This window comes from Nyctereutes procyonoides, unplaced genomic scaffold (genome assembly GCF_905146905.1).
Source record: "Nyctereutes procyonoides isolate TBG_1078 unplaced genomic scaffold, NYPRO_anot_genome, whole genome shotgun sequence".
Lineage (NCBI taxonomy): Eukaryota > Metazoa > Chordata > Mammalia > Carnivora > Canidae > Nyctereutes > Nyctereutes procyonoides.
In genome coordinates this window covers 63,727,208-63,748,719 of record NW_026575046.1, presented here as the reverse complement: position 1 = coordinate 63,748,719, position 21,512 = coordinate 63,727,208, and the positions used below count along the sequence as shown (strand labels likewise).

At 43.6% G+C, this 21,512-nt stretch overlaps 1 protein-coding gene and 1 pseudogene across 2 annotated transcripts in view; one reads left to right on the top strand and one right to left on the bottom strand.

Annotated features, from left to right (window-relative positions):
* The first annotated feature begins 5,158 nt into the window (after positions 1-5,158).
* The window catches only part of VCL (vinculin), a 118,590-nt gene continuing 102,236 nt past the window's right edge, over positions 5,159-21,512 (top strand). Inside the window, exon 1 of one of the 2 annotated variants that reach the window (XM_055325217.1) lies at positions 5,159-5,430. In XM_055325217.1, the coding sequence (XP_055181192.1) occupies positions 5,263-5,430 (168 nt within the window). In that variant the 5' untranslated portion in view covers positions 5,159-5,262. The remainder of the gene's footprint in view (positions 5,431-21,512) is intronic. The other variant, XM_055325218.1, reaches the window with a different exon arrangement.
* Positions 12,353-13,726, bottom strand: LOC129509678 (voltage-dependent anion-selective channel protein 2-like; annotated as a pseudogene).

The following is a 21,512-nucleotide window of genomic DNA, read 5'->3' as shown; positions in this document are numbered from 1 at the left end:
TTCCTGTGGAGAAATAACAGAACAAATATCGGGGACATCTAGCAGTCTCTATAATAGGAGAGAAATGTACAATTGGTCATGTGATAAAAGGGCAATTGCGAAAGTGTTATGAAGGAAGAAAGATTTGTATAAATAGTTTATGCCAGGGAGTCATATAGAAAGGACTAGAAGTGGGCTTTGAGGGATCCCTGGGTGGCGCAGTGGTTTGGCGCCTGTCTTTGGCCCAGGGCACGATCCTGGAGACCCGGGATCGAATCCCATGTTGGGCTCCCGGTGCATGGAGCCTGCTTCTCCCTCTGCCTGTGTCTCTGCCTCTCTCTCTCTCTCTCTCTCTCTGTCATAAATAAATTAAAAAAAATTTAAAAAAAAGTGGGCTTTGAAGGTAGACACATTAGTATTCTATTGCTATGTAACAAATGCCTCATAGCCCTCATGTATTATCTCACAGTTGTAAAGGTCAGACGTTCATCCTGCATGGTGTGGCTGGGTTCAATGCTCAGTATCACAGTCTGAAATCAAGATGTCAGATGGACTGAGCTCTTGTCTGGGGGTTCTGGGGGAAAATCTGTTTCAGGATCATTCTTCTTGTTGGAAGAATTTAGTTCCTTGCAGCTGTGAGGCTGAAGTCCACGTTTCCCTGCTGTCAGCCAGGGTCCACTCATAGCTCCTAGATGCTGCCTGCACTCTTTGACATGTGGCCTCCTGCATCTTTAATTCAGCGACAGCTTGTTAAATCCTTCTTGTGGTTCTAATTTTTACCTTCTTCTTCTTCTGTGACCAGCTGAAGAAAACTCTGCTTTAAAGGGGCTGATGGGAGCAGCCCCGGTGGCTCAGCGGTTTAGGGCCGCCTTCAGTCCGGGGTGTGATCCTGGAGACCTGGGATCGAGTCCCACGTTGGGCTCCCTGCATGGAGCCTTCTTCCCCCTCTGCCTCTCTCTCGCTCTCTCTCTCTGCATCTCTCATGAATAAATAAATAAATAAATAAATAAATAAATAAATAAATAAATAAATAATCTTTAAAAATATATCTAAAGGGGCTACTGGGATTAGGTCAGACTTGTCTGGATAATGTCCCCTATTTTAAGGTCACCCATAATAGCACCATGGAGGTAAAATCCATTACATTTGCAGTCTTGTGGATTATACCAGGGATAGAAAATCTAGGCAGACATCTTAGAATTTCCCCTACCACAGTGGGCAAGATTAGAGAGGCAGAGAGAGCTTTCTAGTTGGGAAAGAAATGTAGGCAAAAGCTCCAAAGGGAAACTCTACCAGTAATTTTTGGAGATTGTGATTATATCTCCTGTGACTGCTCCAGTAACCATAGCAGCTCCCTTTCACAAAGGATCTCCTAGGTGCTTTGCACAAACTCATTTACCAACCCTCTCGTCGGCTCTATAAGGGTGGAATTATTTTACTGCTTACAAGTGAAGAAATTCAGGCAGAGAGAAGAAAAGCCATCTGCTAGAGTTCTGTCCCAATCAAATTGTAAAGCTGGGATTATGGTTCAATCCCAAATACGGTTCACACTCCAAATTTGTGCTCTTTGAGCTATTTAACCCACTTGCCTGTGCATCTGGGCAGGGATGCAGAAGACAGAGAGGTTGGTCTGAGCCCAGACTGTGGAGGGCATTGATGTTAATTCATTAAAAGGTGCCATGGAAGATTTTAGAGGATGTGTGGAAGGAAGATGTGTGCTCATGGATGTGTGCACATGATGTCTGCAAGGAGGGGGACAGACACGGACATGGATGTGGATAGAGGGGAGCACTGACCTGGATGTGCCATGTGGTATTTTAGGGAGGCTAATATGGTTAGCCTGGAGGTAAGAACAATATATTTCAGTGAGAAGACTAGTGGATGATTAAGCCTCTGAATCTTGCTGCTGATTTGCAGGAAATACACAGGACAGAAGAATGTGTTAAACTGCACATAAGGTATATAATCATCCACCTGGAGGCAGAGTAAAGATTACAGAAAAAAGATTGTACCTAATTCCACTGCCCAAATATTACTAATGTGAAATAATAAGCAGAGAAAACAGCTTTGGTAGCTGTGGTGGGCTAGACAAAAAGTTCATTTGTTTTGATGAGAGGGTTTCTGAGAGATAAGGTGGTTTCTGAGAACTCTTTAGTAATTGAGAGTCCATTGTGGTCAGACTTGGGTTACCAGCTGTGAACTAAGGCCGGGATCACAGGCCAGGATGTCCAGTCGGTGTAGTCACACAAGCTCCGCTCTCCGAAGAGCTTCACATTTGAGGTCTAATGCTCTGTAGTCACTGTCTTGATTTTTTTTTTTTAAGATTTTATTTATTTATTCATGAGAGACACAGGGAGAGAGAGAAGCAGAGGGAGAAGCAGGCTCCATGCAAGGAGCCCGATGTGGGACTCAATCCTCGGACTCCAGGATCATGCCCTGGGCCAAAGGCAGGCACATAACCGCTGCGCCACCCAGGGATCCCCTCTGTCTTGATTTTTAACAATTTTATCTTCGAGTTTTTATTTTAGAAGTCCAATGGGACCGTGGAGCATGCACCAGGGATTTGGTGCTGCAGCTTTGTATGGTCCTGCCTCTCACCATCTCCTTCAGATGGGTTTTAGGCTGCCTGCTCCCCCAACATCTTGGTCCCCTAACCCCACCCGGGTAGCCTCCCCTTCCTGTCCCCACTGCTGTCCAGTGATCCCAGCTGGGTTCTGCTTTGTCCTGGGCAGGGTTCTGAGTGTGCTCTCCGTAGTGACAAGGGGTGAGGCATCGTGGTGGCCATTCCCAACTCAAGCTCCCGGTACCACCGTAGGTTTGGGGGTTGTTAAGGGGCAGTGGGCCTCTTTCTCTCCCTTGATTCAGTTACTGAGCAAGCCTCAGTGTGGAGGGAAAGAAGCCTTTTGTGGTCACGCATCTGCTGTGGGTTGAAGAGGAAGGCCTGTGGGAAGGAGAAATGCCTGGCTTGGCTTCCTTGCCTCTAGCTGGGAACAGTACGTCAGTTTGGCAGCTGGCAGGAGGGGGCTCCAGGCAGCCAGTGGGTTGCGTGGGCCCCCAAGTTCTTGTGGGGGTTCTGTATTCACATCAAAGGTATCTCACTGATCAGGTAATGTGACATTAAATATTAAATAAAAAAATACCATTACAAGTTGAGAGAGAGGCTGCAAAGAAGGGAATAAACCTTATATTTTAGTATCTTTTAAAAAATTGATTTACTTATTTATTTTAGAGGCGGGGAGGGGCAGAGGGAGAAGGAGAGAGGGTCTCCAGCAGATACTACACTGAGTGCAAGCCGGAGGCAGAGCTTGATCTCACAACCCTGAGATCACAACCTGAGCTGAAACCAAAAATCGGATGCTTAACCGACTGTGCCACCCAGGTGCCCCATTTTAGTGTCTTTAACAGCAGTTTTCCCCGCTCGTTGAACAAGGGGATCCACATTTTCATTTTGTACTGGGTCCCACAAATTGGGTAGCTTGACCCTTTGTGAAATTTTAGATAAACTACAGAGTTCAGATTCTTCATCTGTAAAATGGGGGAGAATAAAAAAGTACACTGCATATACCTGAATTTGAATAAGGGTTTTTCCAGTGCCTGGAACTTATAGAGTACTAAACAAATGTGAGCTTAAAATAGATAATGAATTCCACTGCCTGTAAGGATATGGAAGCAGTAACAAGAAAGTGAAGGTATCATGAGAAGGAAAAGTGCAGGATTTGGCAGCATGCACAGTAGAAACAGGTGATCTGTATTACCAGACAAAAAATAATTTCAAAAACTGAATAAGCCAGGGGTGCTTGGGTGGCATCAGATTCTTGATTTCAGTTCAGGTCATGGTCTCTGGGTTGAGATCCTAGGGGCTCCTTGCCCCCTAATCATCAGGAGTCTGCTGGAGACTCTTCTTCCTCTGCCCCTCCCCACCGCTCTGTCTCCGTCTCTCTTAAATAAATCTTAAAAACAAAAAAAAGTTGCACGGGACAACACACCCATAGTTTAGCCTCTTGCAAAATGTGGGACTTTGAGAAATATTTTCATTTGACTTGAGGATCTTCAGCTTGGACATATTAGTGCAAGTGTTACCTTGGCATGGGAAAGCTTGGGCAAAAGAGAATTTGAGATAAGGAAGACATTCACCAGACTCTGTACACAAAGTGCGCCATGAAAGGATCAGTAATTTGGTCATATCAAAATGCAAAATGTATATACTTTTTCATTTTTACTTGGGCTTTCTGGGTATCCTAGATACCTAGGTGCCCTAGATAAAGACAGGTGCACAATACAGAGGCAAGTACAATGATGTTCATGCAGAAACTTTTTTTTTTTAAATTCTGAAAACCAGAACTCAACCTGAATGCCCATTCCTAGGAAATCGGTCATATAAATGGTTTGATTTCACGCAACGGAATACCACGCAGCCGTCACCAAAGAATGAAGTAGATCCATATCCATCAATGGTGAACGAGAACCAGGGGGTTTTAATTAAGGGGGGGAGTATCAAATTCCAGGAAGTGTCTAATCCCACTTACTTAGAAGACAGTTACGAACAAGAAAACGACTAGGCAAGCCTAGAAGGCTGCACCCTGAGCTGCTGACCCTGAGCATCCCCCAGGAAGGGAGCCGGTGGGGTGCGTGCGAATGAATGGGACACTCATGCTTCTCTATGCACTTCTGTTGTCCTAATGTTCTACCCCAAACACTTCCATGTGTTACTGAGAGGAAGCGGAGAGATCATTCCGAGGGCGTCGTGCAGAGGGAAAAGTTGAGGAGGGGGCGGGGAGACCCGGGGTCTGGACACTCCTGCGCCTTGGGAGGTGAGGAGACCCCGCCCCGCTGAGGTGATTCTGCAGAGGGGCGGAGCTCTGCGGAGCCCGGGCGGGAGGCGGCTCCTGGGGGCGGGGCCCCGGCTCCACCGCTCGTTCCGCTCCCACCATGCCCTTATAAGGAGCGCCCCGCGTTAGGGCTCCGGAATCCGGTCGCAATCCCTGCGGCGCAGCCCCAATCCCAGGCCCCTCCCTTGGGAATGGGGGCGGGGCGGGGTCTGGGCGGTGCGGGGGCGGGGGCGGAGCATCTCGACGCGGGGCCAATAGAAGCGGCGGCCCCGGTCTGAGCGGTGCTGCCATTGGGTGCGGCGACGCGAGGGGGCGGGGCGCCCGCGGGGCTGGTTACGCCGAGGGAAGCCCGGACTCCGTAGTTGCTGCTCGCAGTCGGTCTTCCCGCGGGTCCCCGGTCCCGCCGTTCCCAGTTCTCTGTAGCCCGCGGTCCGCCGCCCCGCTCGCCGCCGCGATGCCGGTGTTTCATACGCGCACGATCGAGAGCATCTTGGAGCCGGTGGCGCAGCAGATCTCGCACCTGGTGATCATGCACGAGGAAGGCGAGGTGGACGGCAAAGCCATCCCTGACCTCACCGCGCCCGTGGCCGCCGTGCAGGCGGCCGTCAGCAACCTTGTCCGGGTGAGCGCGCTGGGCCTGGGGTGGGAGCGGGGTCAGGAGACGTCCCAGTGGCTCCCCTTCGCAGGCTCGCTCCCTGTGGCTTTGCGCGTGGGCTTCGGAGCCAGGTGGCCATGGGTTCGAATCCCGACTCCTCTGCTCTGTGACCTTGAGCGAGCCCCCAAGCTTCGGGGTGCCTCAGTTTCTTCAATCTGTAAAATGGGGGCAGTCGTAATAATGCCTGCCTTGCGGGTGTATTGTGAAGATTCAGCGAGGTGGTATTTGTAAAGTGCCCAGCGCAGCGTACGACCCATGGTAGGTGCTCAGTAAATGTGAGTTGTTAGGGTGTCTGATGGCCCCTTTCACCCAGCCGTCCGTCGCCCCTCACGTTGACAGCCCTGCTCTGAACCCGTTTAGGCCTCCCGGGTCTGGCCTAGGGGCTGGCGCGCTCTGCTACGGATTCCCCGCCTTTCCTTCCAGGGATTCTTCTTTGAGCCGCGTTGTTCACCTTTCTAATACCTCGGTCCCTCGCCCTGAGACCCGCCGCACGCACCACCCTTCCCCCGCGCTCCGGAGTCTGGCTCTTTTGTCCACTTGTCTTCCTGGCCACTCGTCTCCCGGCCTCCTCCTCCCTTTCCCAGGCATTTCCACTTCTGCTCACACCTCTGGCACTCTCACCCCCCCCCGCCCCCCGGCTAATTTCTATATATTTCTTTATGCAATAATTCATGACCGTAAGCCCTCTTTCCTCTTTCGTTTCACCCAGCCGCCTTTCATTTTTCTGCCCTCCCGTGGAGATTTCCACCTGGCTTTACCTGCTGTCAAACGGCGTCCTCCCCCTGGGGCCTTTCCAGCCTCCGGGGCCCTCCTCCTCGGCCCCTCCTCCTGGCAGGAAGCAAGATGGAGTGCTGGGAGAGGCCTGTGGGCTCTGGGATCTGCGGCCCCTGCCGGAGAGAAGGACGGGGCGTCTCCTCCCCAGCCCACAACTTTCGTGGGTGTCTGAGTGGCCTGCAGACCCCTGGAGCGCACAGCTGTGACTAATAACTTAGGTGGTTCCTAGGGGAGGCGGAGCTCCCTCCCCAAGTGCAAGAAGAGGCGCTGTGACTAGGCTCCTAACACTCCCCTGACTAATATCACACTTTCTTTCCCACTCTGGGTGGGTGACTCAGACCGCTGCTGCTTGTGAGGGACAACTTTGGAAAAAGTTCATGCGGCTCCCCCAGCGAGCCGTGTAAATAGTGTGTTGTCAGGGGAGTTGGCAGGTTGGGAGGCAAGCTGTGGGTCTGGGTGGGGCTTGGGTTACTTATCTGATCAGAGCCCTAAATACACTCCAGGGGCACCTTAGCTGCTTGAAAGTCTTCCTCAGCCTTTGGGGGCCCTTCTGGGGCAGTTGGAGAGACTGATAATTAGGAACATGGGCGGCGGGGGGGGGGGGGGAGCTCTACTGACCAAATTCCCCTTCTTCCTTCTGTATAGATTAAGTAAGAATCTATTCAGTAGGAACACTGTATTCATTCAGAATATCTAGTTCTACATTGTTCTTGTTCTTTTTATGACTAATTTTAATCTAAGACTCCAGAGTACATTCTTATGTAGTGTTGTCTAACATGGCTGCATTCCAGGGCTCCATTTTTCAACAAATAGGAAACAATGTAAAGAGACAGGGTAATAGTGTCCCTCCATGGAGTACTTCAGGAAATGAAATCTTAAAACCACATGTTGCTCTTGGAACAGAGCTAGTTTAGTCTAGGGGTTGATATCTGGTTAGGCTATTTAGAGAAAAGTTATTTATGAGCGTCATTGCATGAATTAATAAGAATTGAATGTTGTGTAGGGAGCATTGTAATAAATCAGTGGTTCTCAGGTTGAGGTGTGTATCAGAATCACTGGTGGGGCTTCTTAGTAATAAAGATGTCCAACTCCCATCTCAGACTTAACTGAGGAGCTCAAGGCCTTTGTATTTGTATTTTTTAAAGATTTTACTTATTTATTCATGGGAGACACAGAGAAAGAGGCAGAGACTTAGAGGGAGAAGCAGGCTCCTTGCAGGGAGCCTGGATCCCAGGCCCTTAGGATCATGACTTGAGCCAGAGGCAGACACTCAGCCACTGAGCCACCCAGGTGTCCCAAGGCCTTTGTATTTTTATTCTGTTTTTTAAAAGATTTTATTTATTCATGAGAGACACACACACACACACACACACAGAGAGGCAGAGACACAGGCAGAGGGAGAAGCAGGCTCCATGCAGGGAGCCTGACGTGGGACTTGATCCCGGGTCTCTAGGATCAGGCCCTGGACTGAAGGCGGTGCTAAACCGCTGAGCCACCAGGCAGCCTGGCCTTTGTATTTTTAAAAAGCTCCATAGGTGGTTGTGATATATGCTTTATTAGGAAACACTGCAAAGACATTGTGAGACAAATACAAAAAAAGTAAGGCTAGTCAGGGGCTGGAAAAAAAAATTACATATAGTTACATCCCAGTACATACCAAAAAAGGGACTTGGGATTGGTGGTAGATCTGAATTAGCAGAGAGAAAGTTGGGAAGATGGTGCTGATAGTCAATAATGAACAAAGGTACTGGTAAGTCATTTCCAGGTTACAACAAGTATATTGTCTGGACTAGCTCAGAAAGTCAGTTGGAGAGAAATTAGAGACGAAGTCAGCATATGACATATGGACAGTTTAACAGAGGCCTTATCTAATAAGATGAACAAAGACTGTGGGAGGGAGACTGGATAGATTGTGTTCTCTGGAGGCCAGAGGACCTACCTACAGCTTGGAATTCTCAATGCCAGTTGTGGCCATTATATATATATGCTACTGACTATTCTGCTGGATTATGTACATGTGTCAAATTCCCAACTGGGTTGTATCTGGAGGACAGGCTTCATCTGATATTTCTTTATGTGCTCCCCAGTACCTACCCTGGGCACACAGGATGGCCCAGTAAGTATTGCTGAGGGAAAGAAGAAACTATGGGAAGAAGGATAAATTGGGATACCTTTTAAAATGGTTGATCATGGGATCCCTGGGTGGCTCAGTGGTTTGGTGCCTGCCTTCCGCCCAAGGCGTGATCCTGGAGTCCTGGGATCGAGTCCCACATTGGGTTCCCTGCGTGGAGCCTGCTTCTCCCTCTGCCTGTGTCTCTGCCTTTCTCTCTCTCTTTCTCTGTTGTCTCTCATGAATAAATAAAATCTTAAAAAAAAAAAAAGGTTGGTCATGAAGATAATGAAGCTCTGGACTTTGGGTGCGGCAGGGAAAATGGAGAAGGAATTAATTAGAAATATAGTAGAAGAGTTAGTAGAACTTGACAATAGACTTACCAGGTTTTGTTAGGAAAAAATATGTGGTGTTATTGTAAAATAATGAAACTGATTTTTGAACAAATATTATAGAACTTATATAATTCGGGTTTCTTTCAGTTGCCTTGAGAAGTTACATTTTTATTCCTACATATTTACATATTTATTATTTTTATAACTAATTTTAATCTAAGACTCCAGAATACATTCTTAGGTAGTGTGTAACATGGCTGCATTCCAGGCCCTACTATTTTATGTACCATTCTTGAGTCTAAGTGATCTTTGTATAATTCCAAAATTAAAGTTTACCAGAGAAAGGTGAAATTCTCAATTGTTAAGCATAGTCATTCATTTATCAAATAGGTATTTATTGAGACCCCCTTTTAAGGTCAGAGCAGTAAGTATGATTCTAGGCAAAATAAGTTACTGGATTGAAAGTGCTAAGTGACTCTAAGGCAGTGAAATACTCTGGAAGTTCAGAGGAAGGTGAGGTTACTTTTGATGGGAGAATCCAGAAGACTTCCTGGAGGATGTAACATTTGAGACAGGTGGGATTTGATTTAAAGATGTGGTAAGAAAGGCATTACAAGTGGAAAGATCTACTCAAACAAAGGCATAGAATTATTGAGAATCTGAGGACCAAGTTTTGACTTAGGGCATCATTAAGTTGACTGCATTTGGAGGGGCAAGACTCATTTGGATTTGTAATTTCATGTATATTTGTTTAACAAATGTAGTCTGGTCACTTAATATACATACCTTATCGCAACTGAGTCATCACTTTTATTACACACTCAGGGAGGGGTAGGATGGGAATATTTATTTACATGTCCTTTGTTCAACTTGAGATCCTGGACAAGACCATTTTTTAAAAACAGTTTTGTTGAGATTTAATTCACATACCATACAATTCCCCCATGTAAAGTATACAGTTGTTTTTGTAATATATTAACAGAGTTGTGTAACCATCACTACAATCTAATTTTAAGAAATCCATGTCCCCTCAAGAAGAAACCTTGTACCCATTAGCAGTTATTCATTCTCTCCTGGGCCCCCACCTTCCCAGTCCTAGGCAACCACCAGTCTAGTTTCTGTGTCTATGGATTTGCCTATTCTGGACATTTTGTGTTAATGGAATCATAACATATGTGGTCTTTTGTATCTGACTTCTTTCATTTTGCATAATGTTTTCAAGGTTCGTCCATAGTTTGTATCAGAACTGCATTCCTTTTTGTTGCTGAATAATATTCCATTGTATGGAATAAGGCCATTTGAAACAGAGTGATTCTAATGCAATAATAAAACAATAAAGGGGGTCTAAGAGAAAGAAGGGTGGGAAAGGAAAAATAGAGGAGAGGTAAGAAGTTCCAAGGGTGGGATGCTGTGAGCAATGTGAAAAAGTCAGAAGTCTTAGACTGTCTTGTAGCATGGTATATAAATTTTTCTTTTTTTCTGTTGAAGTGGCCCATGACAATCTGTCGGTCTCTGTGACCCTGCAGTTGTGATAGTTTTATTAATGGGGTTTCAGACTCTTTGCCTTCTCCATTGCATCTGAGGGCATGTGTTGTAACCACTCCTTGGGCTCATGAAATATTTATTTTGGGAGTTTTTGTGGCCTTGACTTTTATGAGCCTCACCCATATATCATACACTCTTGAAACCAGCTCTGGTACAAATAGCAGCTTTGTCTTTACTTTAACCTGATAGATGGGAAAGACTGTTCTGCTCTTAAAAAGAGATCAGTGGTTTTGTCATTTGCAAATGATCAATATTAGCGTCTGAAATTATTTTTGCTTCAACTTTTTCTTTTTTTTGGTTGATGTTAGATTTATTTCACGTAAAATCAATAACAACAGGGGTGCTTGGCTAGCCCAGTTGAAAGAGCATGTGACTCTTGATCTCAGGGTTGTTGAGTTTGAGCTCCATGTTGCCTGTAGAGATAACTTCGAAAAAAACAATCTCAAGAAATAATTAAATACAATGAAAACAATGGTGATAGGCCTGTGGGTGAATTTTTTCTTTTTAATATTTTCCTGTATTTTCCAATTTTAAAATGAGCATGTAATTCCTACATTAAGGAAGAAATTAATAAAGTGAATAATAAGAACAGTTGTCTCATCCTTTATAGATAATAAAATACTTTTTTAAAAGATTTTATTTATTTATTCATGAGACACACACACACACAGAGAGAGAGAGAGAGAGAGAGAGAGGCAGAGACACAGGCAGAGGGAGAAGCAGGCTCCATGCAGGGAACCTGACGTGGGACTCGATACTGGGTCTCCAGGATCACATCCTGGGCTGAAGGCAGCGCTAAACCCCTGAGCCTCCCGGGCTGCCCAATAAAATACTTTCATATACAATATCATGGTAATCCCTTAAGGTAGATAGTTTGATGGTCCCAGTTTTACAGATGAGTATACTGTAGATCAGTGAAATTAATCTGCTGACAGTGGCACAGTTAGTAGTAGAGCTTGAACCCAAACAGTTTTTCTTACTCTGTATCCTTTGCTTTCTCTACTGCACTTTCTCTACTGCACTATTCTGTGTCCACTTAGAGCAAGGTTGTTAAGTATCAGTGGACATTTTCCACCTAGAATCTGAAGCAACAAGAATGCCTTTAGTCATAGAGTTTCCATGTGTCCTGAGCCTGGCAAGATTATCTGTTTAAAGCCTGGCTTTGGTATGGCCTGCACAAAGGGCCTATATGAAAGGAATGATGTGAAGGTAGGGTTCTGTTTCACAGCAACATTCAATTTTGCGGCATTTCTTTAGGAAAAAAATAAGAGTAGTTACAGATCAACATAGAAGTATTTATGTCTGCAAAACAAATAAAGGCTTTTTACAGTATATATGGCTGCTCAGCTTGAAAGCCTGTTAGAACTAATAGTATTTAAAGTACTTTTATAGGATTTCTGTATTTACATAGTATTTAAGGCAATCATGAAGTTTCATTTGAAAAATGAAAAACTTTGGATCAAAAGAGATAAATGAATGGGTCAGATTGTGAACTTTGCTCCAATAATACTTAACATTTACTCATGCGATTGAGAGAACAGAAGAATTTTGAAGATTATAATGTTTCTACAACTATGTTTTTAATTTTAGTAGAGCCCCAGTTTAAATATTTGTTTAAGGGGCACCTGGGTGGCTCAGTTGTTTAAGCATTCTGGCTTCTGCTCAGGTCATGATCCTGGTCTCCTGGGATCAAGCCCCACACACCATCTCTCTCTCTCTCTCTTTCTCTCTCTCTCTCCCTCTCTCCCTCTCCCTCTCCCTCTCAAGTAAATAAAATCTTTAAAAAAATATTTGTTTATATAGCTACACATTCAAAAGTGAATTATTCTTTTTTTTTTCTTCACAGTTTTCATAAAGGTCTATTTCATTATTGGTGGGTAGTGCATTTAACAGTTAAATATATATTAAATAATGTATAGGTGACTGCAGGACTGCAGTATTGGTAACTAGATAACCAATTCAACTAGAAACCAGCTAACAAGTAACTGTCTAAATATTTAACATATAGCTCTTGTTTAGATCATCCTTTGTTTTGATCACCTTCTTGGGTGGGAAAAAAGCCTGCTGGTCACACTGGAAATATATTAAGGCCAAATCTTCTGATATCCATTCCCAGAGGTTTCTTTCAGCTGGATTCAGCCTCCATTTCTAGGGCAAGCCCAAATTTGTGGCCTCCAGCATTAGTGCTTTTCTTGTCTACCAGAACAGACAGTGTAAGCTTAACACCAGGCCTCAGAGTCTGAGTGTAGCCCACTCCAGTTAAACTAGAGTTATTGACTTTTGCAGAAATGGAAGCAGTGGGATCCAACTGGTATTTGGTTGCAGTGGCAAAGAGAGTGCATATGGTACCTGATGTCCAAGGAAGGTTTACTGAAGTGTCAGGATCTTCACATATTTTCTGATAAATTGATCCTCCAAATTCTGGCCCATCAGTGACATGAATGTCTAATTGGAAGTCCCCAGTCCTGTAGCCCACTGCAAGGTTATTTCTTTCTTTCTTTTTTTTTTTTTTTTAATAATATCCAGAGTTCACTAGATTTTTCTTTTCTTTTCTTTTCTTTTCTTTTCTTTTTTTAAGATTTTATTTATTCATGATAGACACACGCAGAGAGAGAGAGAGAGAGAGAGAGAGAGAGAGGCAGAGACACAGGCAGAGGGAGAAGCAGGCTCCATGCAAGGAGCCTGATGTGGGACTCGATCCCGGTACTCCAGGATCACGCCCAGGCACTAAACCACTGAGCCACCCAGCCATCCCCTGCAAGGTTATTTCTTGTCAGCTTTGATTGGCACTGTCAAAAGTCATCTGGTAGCCAGCAAGCTAGCCCTCATAACCAAAGACGACTGAACCATAGATTGCAGGTCCAGCAAAATCAAAGTCAACATCACAACCAAAGTTTATACACTCCCTCTTGTAAGAAGACTTGATTTTACTACTTTTCTTTTCCGTGTTTGGTGAAAATGTGGTATCAAATGTCAGTTTCAAATCTTGGCTAATCTGGTCTTCAGTTGTGATTTCTGTTCCTAGAGTGTTATCAGTGTTCTGTTTCTGTGAAAGTCGTACCCACACCATTTATATTTGGTCTCCACGGTTCCAGTAACTTTACCAGTATCCGTATTAGATTAACCCGACGTTGAGATTTCCACAACCACTGCATAACTTTGTTTTCACATCCAGTTTCACCAACCCCAAACCATATCCTTTGTTGAAAATATCTCTGGCAGGGATCCCTGGGTGGCGCAGCGGTTTAGCGCCTGCCTTTGGCCCAGGGTGTGATCCTGGAGACCCGGGATCGAATCCCACGTCGGGCTCCCGGTGCATGGAGCCTGCTTCTCCCTCTGCCTGTGTCTCTGCCTCTCTCTCTATCTGTGTGACTATCATAAAAAAAAAAAATTAAAAAAATATATTAAAAAAAAAGAAAATATCTCTGGCAGCTTTGTCAAGGTCAGCATAGATGGAGGAATACACATTGGCCCTGCAGCTCTGTATGTAGAGCGCCATGGCGAGGCCACAGGAAGAAGTGATCTATGGGCAAAGTTGAGCTTGTCTTAAGGGTTTTATAAATAACACACCAGTGTAACTCTAAGTGGACAAGATAAAAGTGATTGTGTAAAAGGAAAAGTCTTGAGCTATTAAACACAGTATCTTAAGTTGGCTCCTTCTGTTACAGTCCACGAGTAAGGGCAGCATTAAGGGAACTGCTTTTATGGGGATGGGACTTAATTGGTTTTCAATATTTATTTCTTATATATTTGTTAAAAAAGGAGTTTGGTCATTTTATATACTTATTTAATTAATAGTTATTTATATAACAATAAAATACTTATGCTTTATATGTATCACAACTGAGAGAGTCTTATTATTCCTTATCTTTTACTGCAGTTCAGCATAGCATGTATATACGGTCCTGAGACATTCACCATACTTGATCAGTGTTTGTTTTCTCCACTAGATTGTGGGTTTCTCAGTGGCAGGGATCACATCTGTTGGATTAATTACTTTATTTCCAGTGTCAGGCTGTGACCATACATGTACAAATATATATATTTTACTAAATGAACATATATGTAGTATTTACTTTTTATGTGCAAAATATTGTAATAGAAATTTTGTGAATGAATATTCATTCTCAGCTTTTAAACATCTGATATAGCTGAATTTGAATATTCTCATTGAGTTTATTGTGGGCTTTGTCTGAAACAAGTAGAATATATACTAAGAGGAAGGAATGAATGGCTAACTGCCCATTGGTTGAGATAACAAAAGTGTTCAGGCTATTTTGGGTTGTGGATCTCTGTTTCAGAGCTATTTCAACTACACAGGCCACTTACTAAATTCATAATGTGAGAATATGTTCCTATCTGAAAGAGGCATTGGGATTTTGCATTCTTTTAAAATTAGAACTGTCTTTTTAAAGTTTAACAATTTAGACCAGGTGTTGATACATTATTTGGAGTCCTGCTGGTTACAGTGTAGTATCAGTATGATACTCTGAGTCATGAATTCCTTATTAACAGATCTTCACTTCCTTGAACCATATGGCAGGAGAAAAAGATTATCACAAAGTTAAACTGCCTCTTTTTTGCCTTTTCACTTATCTGGCCCAGTCTTTTTGTTGAACCTTGTCATGGTCATGACAGTGGGTGTATTTTTACCTAATAAGCCAGCATTAGAGCAGTATCAAAAGAAGTAGCAGTCCTTAATGAGCTAATGTCAGAGATTAGTTGGTATCACAGCAGCATTTCTTTCTAGAATAATGCTATCTACGCTCAGTATTCTTGCTGAGGAAGGGTCATTCAATCACCTCATGTTGTTTTTGGGCAGATCTGCCCTTACACCTTCTCTTATAGACAGGACTAAAAGGAGAAAACATAAATTTCAGCCTTGACTTTTTAAAGCTTCAGCAGCCTTCAGTGCTGTAGTAGTATAAATACCTCAAAGAGAGGCTTAAGGAGTAAAGTTTGAATATGTAATAAGGCTCTGAAACACCCGGAGAAAAAAGTTGATGTATTGGAGGTAGGGTCTCCTATTGGAGGCTTTTATCTGTCTTCTTATACGTTGTAATCGGAACTGTAGAATTCTTGCAATAGGTGTTTGGCGTATTGGCCCACAGAATTAAGTTCAGGTAACAGAAGTTTTGAATGATCGAGGTGGCTGCTTCTCTGTCTTTTTTAGCCATTTTAGTACTTAAATAGTTTTCATTGGGAATGGTTATGGAGGGGAAGACTGTCTTGTTTTTTCTTTTAAAAACGGTTTATTAGGGAGGGGCAAGATGGCGGAAGAGCAGGGTCCCCAAATCACCTGTCCCCACCAAATTACCTAGATAACCTTCAAATCATCCTGAAAATCTACGAATTCGGCCTGAGAGTTAAAGAGAGACCAGCTGGAACGCTACAGTGAGAAGAGTTCCCGCTTCTATCAAGGTAGGAAGACGGGGGAAAAGAAATAAAGAAACAAAAGGCCTCCGAGGGGGAGGGGCCCCGCGAGGAGCCGGGCTGAGGCCGGGGCGAGTGTCCCCAGGACAGGAGAGCCCCGTCCCGGAGAAGCAGGAGCTGCACCAACCTTCCCGGGCGGAAAGGGGCTCGCAGGGAGTTAGAGCAGGACCCAGGAAGGCGGGGATGCCCTCGGGCTCCCGGGGACACTAACAGACACCTGCGCCTGGGAGAGTGCGCCGAGCTCCCTAAGGGCTGCAGCGCACACGGCGGGACCGGAGCAGCTCGGAGGGGCTCGGGCGCGGCTCCGCGGAGGGGGCTGCGGGGCGGGAGCAGCTCGATGGTGGCGGCGGCGGCGGCTCGGGCAGAGGAAGAGGCTCCGTGCGGAGGGGGCTGCGCGGGCCGGGAGCGCGAATCCAACAGCGCAGGCCCCGGAGCACCGGGCGCCGGGACACAGCCCAGGATCCAGCCTCCCCCGGGACAGGCAGAGGCCGGGAGGGCCCAGGACAGCAAGGACGCTCCTGCCCGGGGCTGAGCAGATCAGCGGCCCCGCCCCGGAGCCTCCAGGCCCTGCAGACCGAGAGCTCTGGAGTTACTGCGGGAGCTGAATCCAGGGCTCTAGAGCTGCCGCAGCCACTGGGGTTGTTCCTCCTGGGGCCTCACGGGGTAAACAACCCCCACTGAGCCCTGCACCAGGCAGGGGGCAGAGCAGCTCCCCCAAGTGCTAACACTTGAAAATCGGCACAGCAGGCCCCTCCCCCAGAAGACCAGCTGGACAGACCAGTTCCAGGGGAAGTCAAGGGGCTTAAAGTCTACAGAATCAGAAGATACTCCCCCGTGTTTTTTTTTTCTTTTTTTTTTTTTTTTTGATTTCTGATTGCTTCCCCCACACCCCCTTTTTTTCACCTTTCTTTTTCTTTCTCTTTTTCTCTTTTTTCTTTTTTTTTCTTCTTTTTCTTTTTTCTCTTTTCTTTCCTTCTCTCTCTTTTTCTCCTTTTCCCAATACAACTTGTTTTTGGCCACTCTGCACTGAGCAAAATGACTAGAAGGAAAACCTCACCTCAAAAGAAAGATTCAGACACAGTCCTCTCTCCCACAGAGTTACAAAATCTGGATTACAATTCAATGTCAGAAAGCCAATTCAGAAGCACTATTATACAGCTACTGGTGGCTCTAGAAAAAAGCATTAAGGACTCACGAGACTTCATGACTGCAGAATTTAGATCCAATCAGGCAGAAATTAAAAATCAATTGAATGAGATGCAATCCAAACTAGAAGTCCTAACGACGAGGGTTAACGAGGTGGAAGAATGAGTGAGTGACATAGAAGACAAGTTAATGGCAAAGAGGGAAACTGAGGAAAAAAGAGAGACAATTAAAAGACCATGAAGACAGATTAAGGGAAATAAATGACAGCCTAAGGAAGAAAAACCTACGTTTAATTGGGGTTCCTGAGGGCACTGAAAGGGACAGAGGGCCAGAATATGTATTTGAACAAATCCTAGCTGAAAACTTTCCCAATCTGGGAAGGGAAACAGGCATTCAGATCCAGGAAATAGAGAGATCCCCCCCTAAAATCAATAAAAACCGTTCAACACCTCGACATCTAATAGTGAAGCTTGCAAATTCCAAAGATAAAGAGAAGATCCTTAAAGCAGCAAGAGACAAGAAGTCCCTGACTTTCATGGGGAGGAATATTAGGGTAACAGCAGACCTCTCCACAGAGACCTGGCAGGCCAGAAAGGGCTGGCAGGATATATTCAGGGTCCTAAATGAGAAGAACATGCAACCAAGAATACTTTATCCAGCAAGGCTCTCATTCAGAATGGAAGGAGAGATAAAGAGCTTCCAAGACAGGCAGGAACTGAAAGAATATGTGACCTCCAAACCAGCTCTACAAGAAATTTTAAGGGGGACTCTTAAAATTCCCCTTTAAGAAGAAGTTCAGTAGAACAATCCACAAAAACAAGGACTAAATAGATATCATGATGACACTAAACTCATATCTGTCAATAGTAACTCTGAACGTAAACGGGCTCAATGACCCCATCAAAAGGTGCAGGGTTTCAGACTGGATAAAAAAGCAGGACCCATCTATTTGCTGTCTACAAGAGACTCATTTTAGACAGAAGGACACCTACAACCTGAAAATAAAAGGTTGGAGAACCAGTTACCATTCAAATGGATCTCAAAAGAAAGCAGGGGTAGCCATCCTTCTATCAGATAAACTAAAATTTACCCCGAAGACTACAGTGAGAGATGAAGAGGGACACTATCTCATACTTAAAGGATCTATCCTAACAAGAGGACTTAACAATCCTCAATATATATGCCCCAAATGTGGGAGCTGCCAAATACTTAAACCAATTATTAACCAAAGTCAAGAAATACTTAGATAATAATACACTTATACTTGGTCACTTCAATCTAGCTCTTTCTACCCTCAATAGGTCTTCTAAGCACAACATCTCCAAATAAACGAGAGCTTTAAATGATACACTGGACCAGATGGATTTCACAGATATCTATAGAACTTTACATCCAAACTCAACTGAATACACATTCTTCTCAAGTGCACATGGAACTTTCACCAGAATAGACCACATACTGGGTCTCAAATCGGGTCTGAACCGATACCAAAAGATTGGGATCGTCCTCTGCGTATTCTCAGACCATAATGCCTTGAAATTAGAACTAAATCACAACAAGAAGTTTGGAAGGACCTCAAACACGTGGAGGTTAAGGACCATCCTGCTAAAAGATGAAAGGGTCAACCAGGAAATTAAGGAAGAATTAAAAAGATTCATGGAAACTAATGAGAATGAAGATACAACTGTTCAGAATCTTTGGGATGCAGCAAAAGCAGTCCTGAGGAGGAAATACATCGCAATACAAGCATCCATTCAAAAACTGGAAAGAACTCAAATACAAAAGCTAACCTTACACATAAAGGAGCTAGAGAAAAAACAGCAAATGGACCCGATGCCCAGCAGAAGAAGAGAGTTAATAAAGATTCGAGCAGAACTCAACGAAATTGAGACCAGAAGAACTGTGGAACAGATCAATAGAACCAGGAGTTGGTTCTTTGAAAGAATTAATAAGATAGATAAACCATTAGCCAACCTTATTAAAAAGAAGAGAGAGAAGACTCAAATTAATAAAATCATGAATGAGAAAGGAGATATCACTACCAACACCAAGGAAATACAAACGATTTTAAAAACATGAACAGCTCTACGCCAATAAATTAGGCAATCTAGAAGAAATGGACGCATTCCTGGAAAGCCACAAACTACCAAAACTGGAACAGGAAGAAATAGAAAACCTGAACAGGCCAATAACCAGGGAGGAAATTGAAGCAGTCATCAAAAACCTCCCAAGACACAAGAGTCCAGGGCCAGATGGCTTCCCAGGGGAATTCTATCAAACGTTTAAAGAAGAAATCATACCTATTCTACTAAAGCTGTTTGGAAAGATAGAAAGAGATGGAGTACTTCCAAATTCATTCTATGAGGCCAGCATCACCTTAATTCCAAAACCAGACAAAGACCCCACCAAAAAGGAGAATTACAGACCAATATCCCTGATGAACATGGATGCAAAAATTCTCAACAAGATACTAGCCAATAGGATCCAACAACACATTAAGAAAATTACTCACCATGACCAAGTAGGATTTATCCCCGGGACACAAGGATGGTTCAACACTCGTAAAACAATCAATGTGATTCATCATATCAGCAAGAGAAAAACCAAGAACCTTATGATCCTCTCATTAGATGCAGAGAAAGCATTTGACAAAATACAGCATCCATTCCTGATCAAAACTCTTCAGAGTGTAGGGATAGAGGGAACTTTCCTCGACATCTTAAAAGCCATCTACGAAAAGCCCGCAGCAAATATCATTCTCAATGGGGAAGCAATGGGAGCCTTTCCCCCAAGATCAGGAACAAGACAGGGATGTCCACTCTCACCACTGCTATTCAACATAGTATTGGAAGTCCTAGCCTCAGCAATCAGACAACAAAAAGACATTAAAGGCATTCAAATTGGCAAAGAAGAAGTCAAACTCTCCCTCTTCGCCGATGACATGATACTCTACATAGAAAACCCAAAAGCCTCCACCCCAAGATTGCTAGAACTCATACAGCAATTTGGTAGCGTGGCAGGATACAAAATCAATGCCCAGAAATCAATGGCATTCCTATACACTAACAATGAGACTGAAGAAAGAGAAATTAAGGAGTCAATCCCATTTACAATTGCACCCAAAAGCATAAGATACCTAGGAATAAACCTAACCAAAGAGGTAAAGGATCTATACCCTAAAAACTATAGAACACTTCTGAAAGAAATTGAGGAAGACACAAAGAGATGGAAAAATATTCCATGCTCATGGATTGGCAGAATTAATATTGTGAAAATGTCAATGCTACCCAGGGCTGAGCCTTCATAGTCTTACAAAAGAACAAAATTTTTCTTGTCATAAAAGTGTTACATTTTTATTGTTGAAGTTTAGAAAATCTGTATTTAGTCACAGTCTTCTCAGTTTTCTCAGCCTTTTTTAGTCTGTTTGAACTTAATTTGTCTTTCTTTTTTTTCTTTCTCTACTCCAATTTTGTATTTCCCTAGATATAAATGGAAACTAAATAATATGTATATAGATACACCAGTTCTTATCCTTTTTGACCATTTAAAAAACTCCCAAACCCTTTAACTCACTTTCCTGTTTAAAATTTTGCAAAGAAAAAAAAAAAAAGAATTTGCAAAGAAAGTGAGGAGACCAGCTGATACAATATTACAAGATTTTGTCATGTGCAGTTTAAGAAGTCATGATGTACTTGTTGGAATGACAGGACTTCAAGATAATGGACGAGGTCCTAATCTAATCTAGGTTAGATTAGAACTTCTAATCTTTACATGCTTATTAAAGATTTGGGGGCTTTAGTCTGATTAAATCTGTTTAGGTATGTGCATTATGTGTGCAAAGAGATAGAGTATGATAGAGTAATAGATAAAAGGAGACTTGGATAATTAGACATAGGAAGTTGGGGATTTGTTGCCTTCTTTCCAGTACTTTGGTAGATTTTCGTGTCCTCCTCTGTTGGATTATCAGTCTTTGATGATTGATTTGTGTTTTTTCTTTCCCCTCCTTTTCCCATTTCATTGGGGTCTCTCCCTTTTACACTGTTGATTTCTGGAGGGGAAGGACTGGGCTATAATCTTGATACTTTTGGTACTGTTCCTGGGACTGGGAGGTCCCTTGCTCATGGTATTCCTTCCATAAGCGTGTTGTGCTTTGATACTTGCTATCTCAGCTTGTCATTCTGATGAGGATAGTTCACTATCTCTTGCCTCCTTTGGAGGCATGGTGATTCTCTTTTCCTGCCTTCCCATGTTGCTATTACAAATGGCTATGTAGTCACAGAGAGAAAGAAAGATTCATAAATGACATTATATTGTGTTGTTACATATTTGGACTTTCAGAGTCCAAAAAATTTTATGTCACTTCTATTAGAAGTCACCTCATTGGATTGGTAGGAATGTGGGATATATGTGTGTACAGAGGATGAGAGGTAGTGAATCTTAGAACTAAAAATGTTTTACAAATATTGTTAAGGTGCAGAAAATAGAGTCTTTGGCCCTTAGAGAATTTCGCACTGATAAGATTTCCAGTTGAGTGACTTTTAAGAGAAAAGTGGCTGAATATCATCGCAGCTGGCTACAATCCAAGTAAAAGTGATTCCTTCTTTTGAAATAAGTTTAACTTATTCCCACAATTAAGCTTTCTGTGAAGGAAGAGAAATAGCACCTGTGTTCTTAGAGTTGGGAGGTTAGGGACTTCTATTATCTAG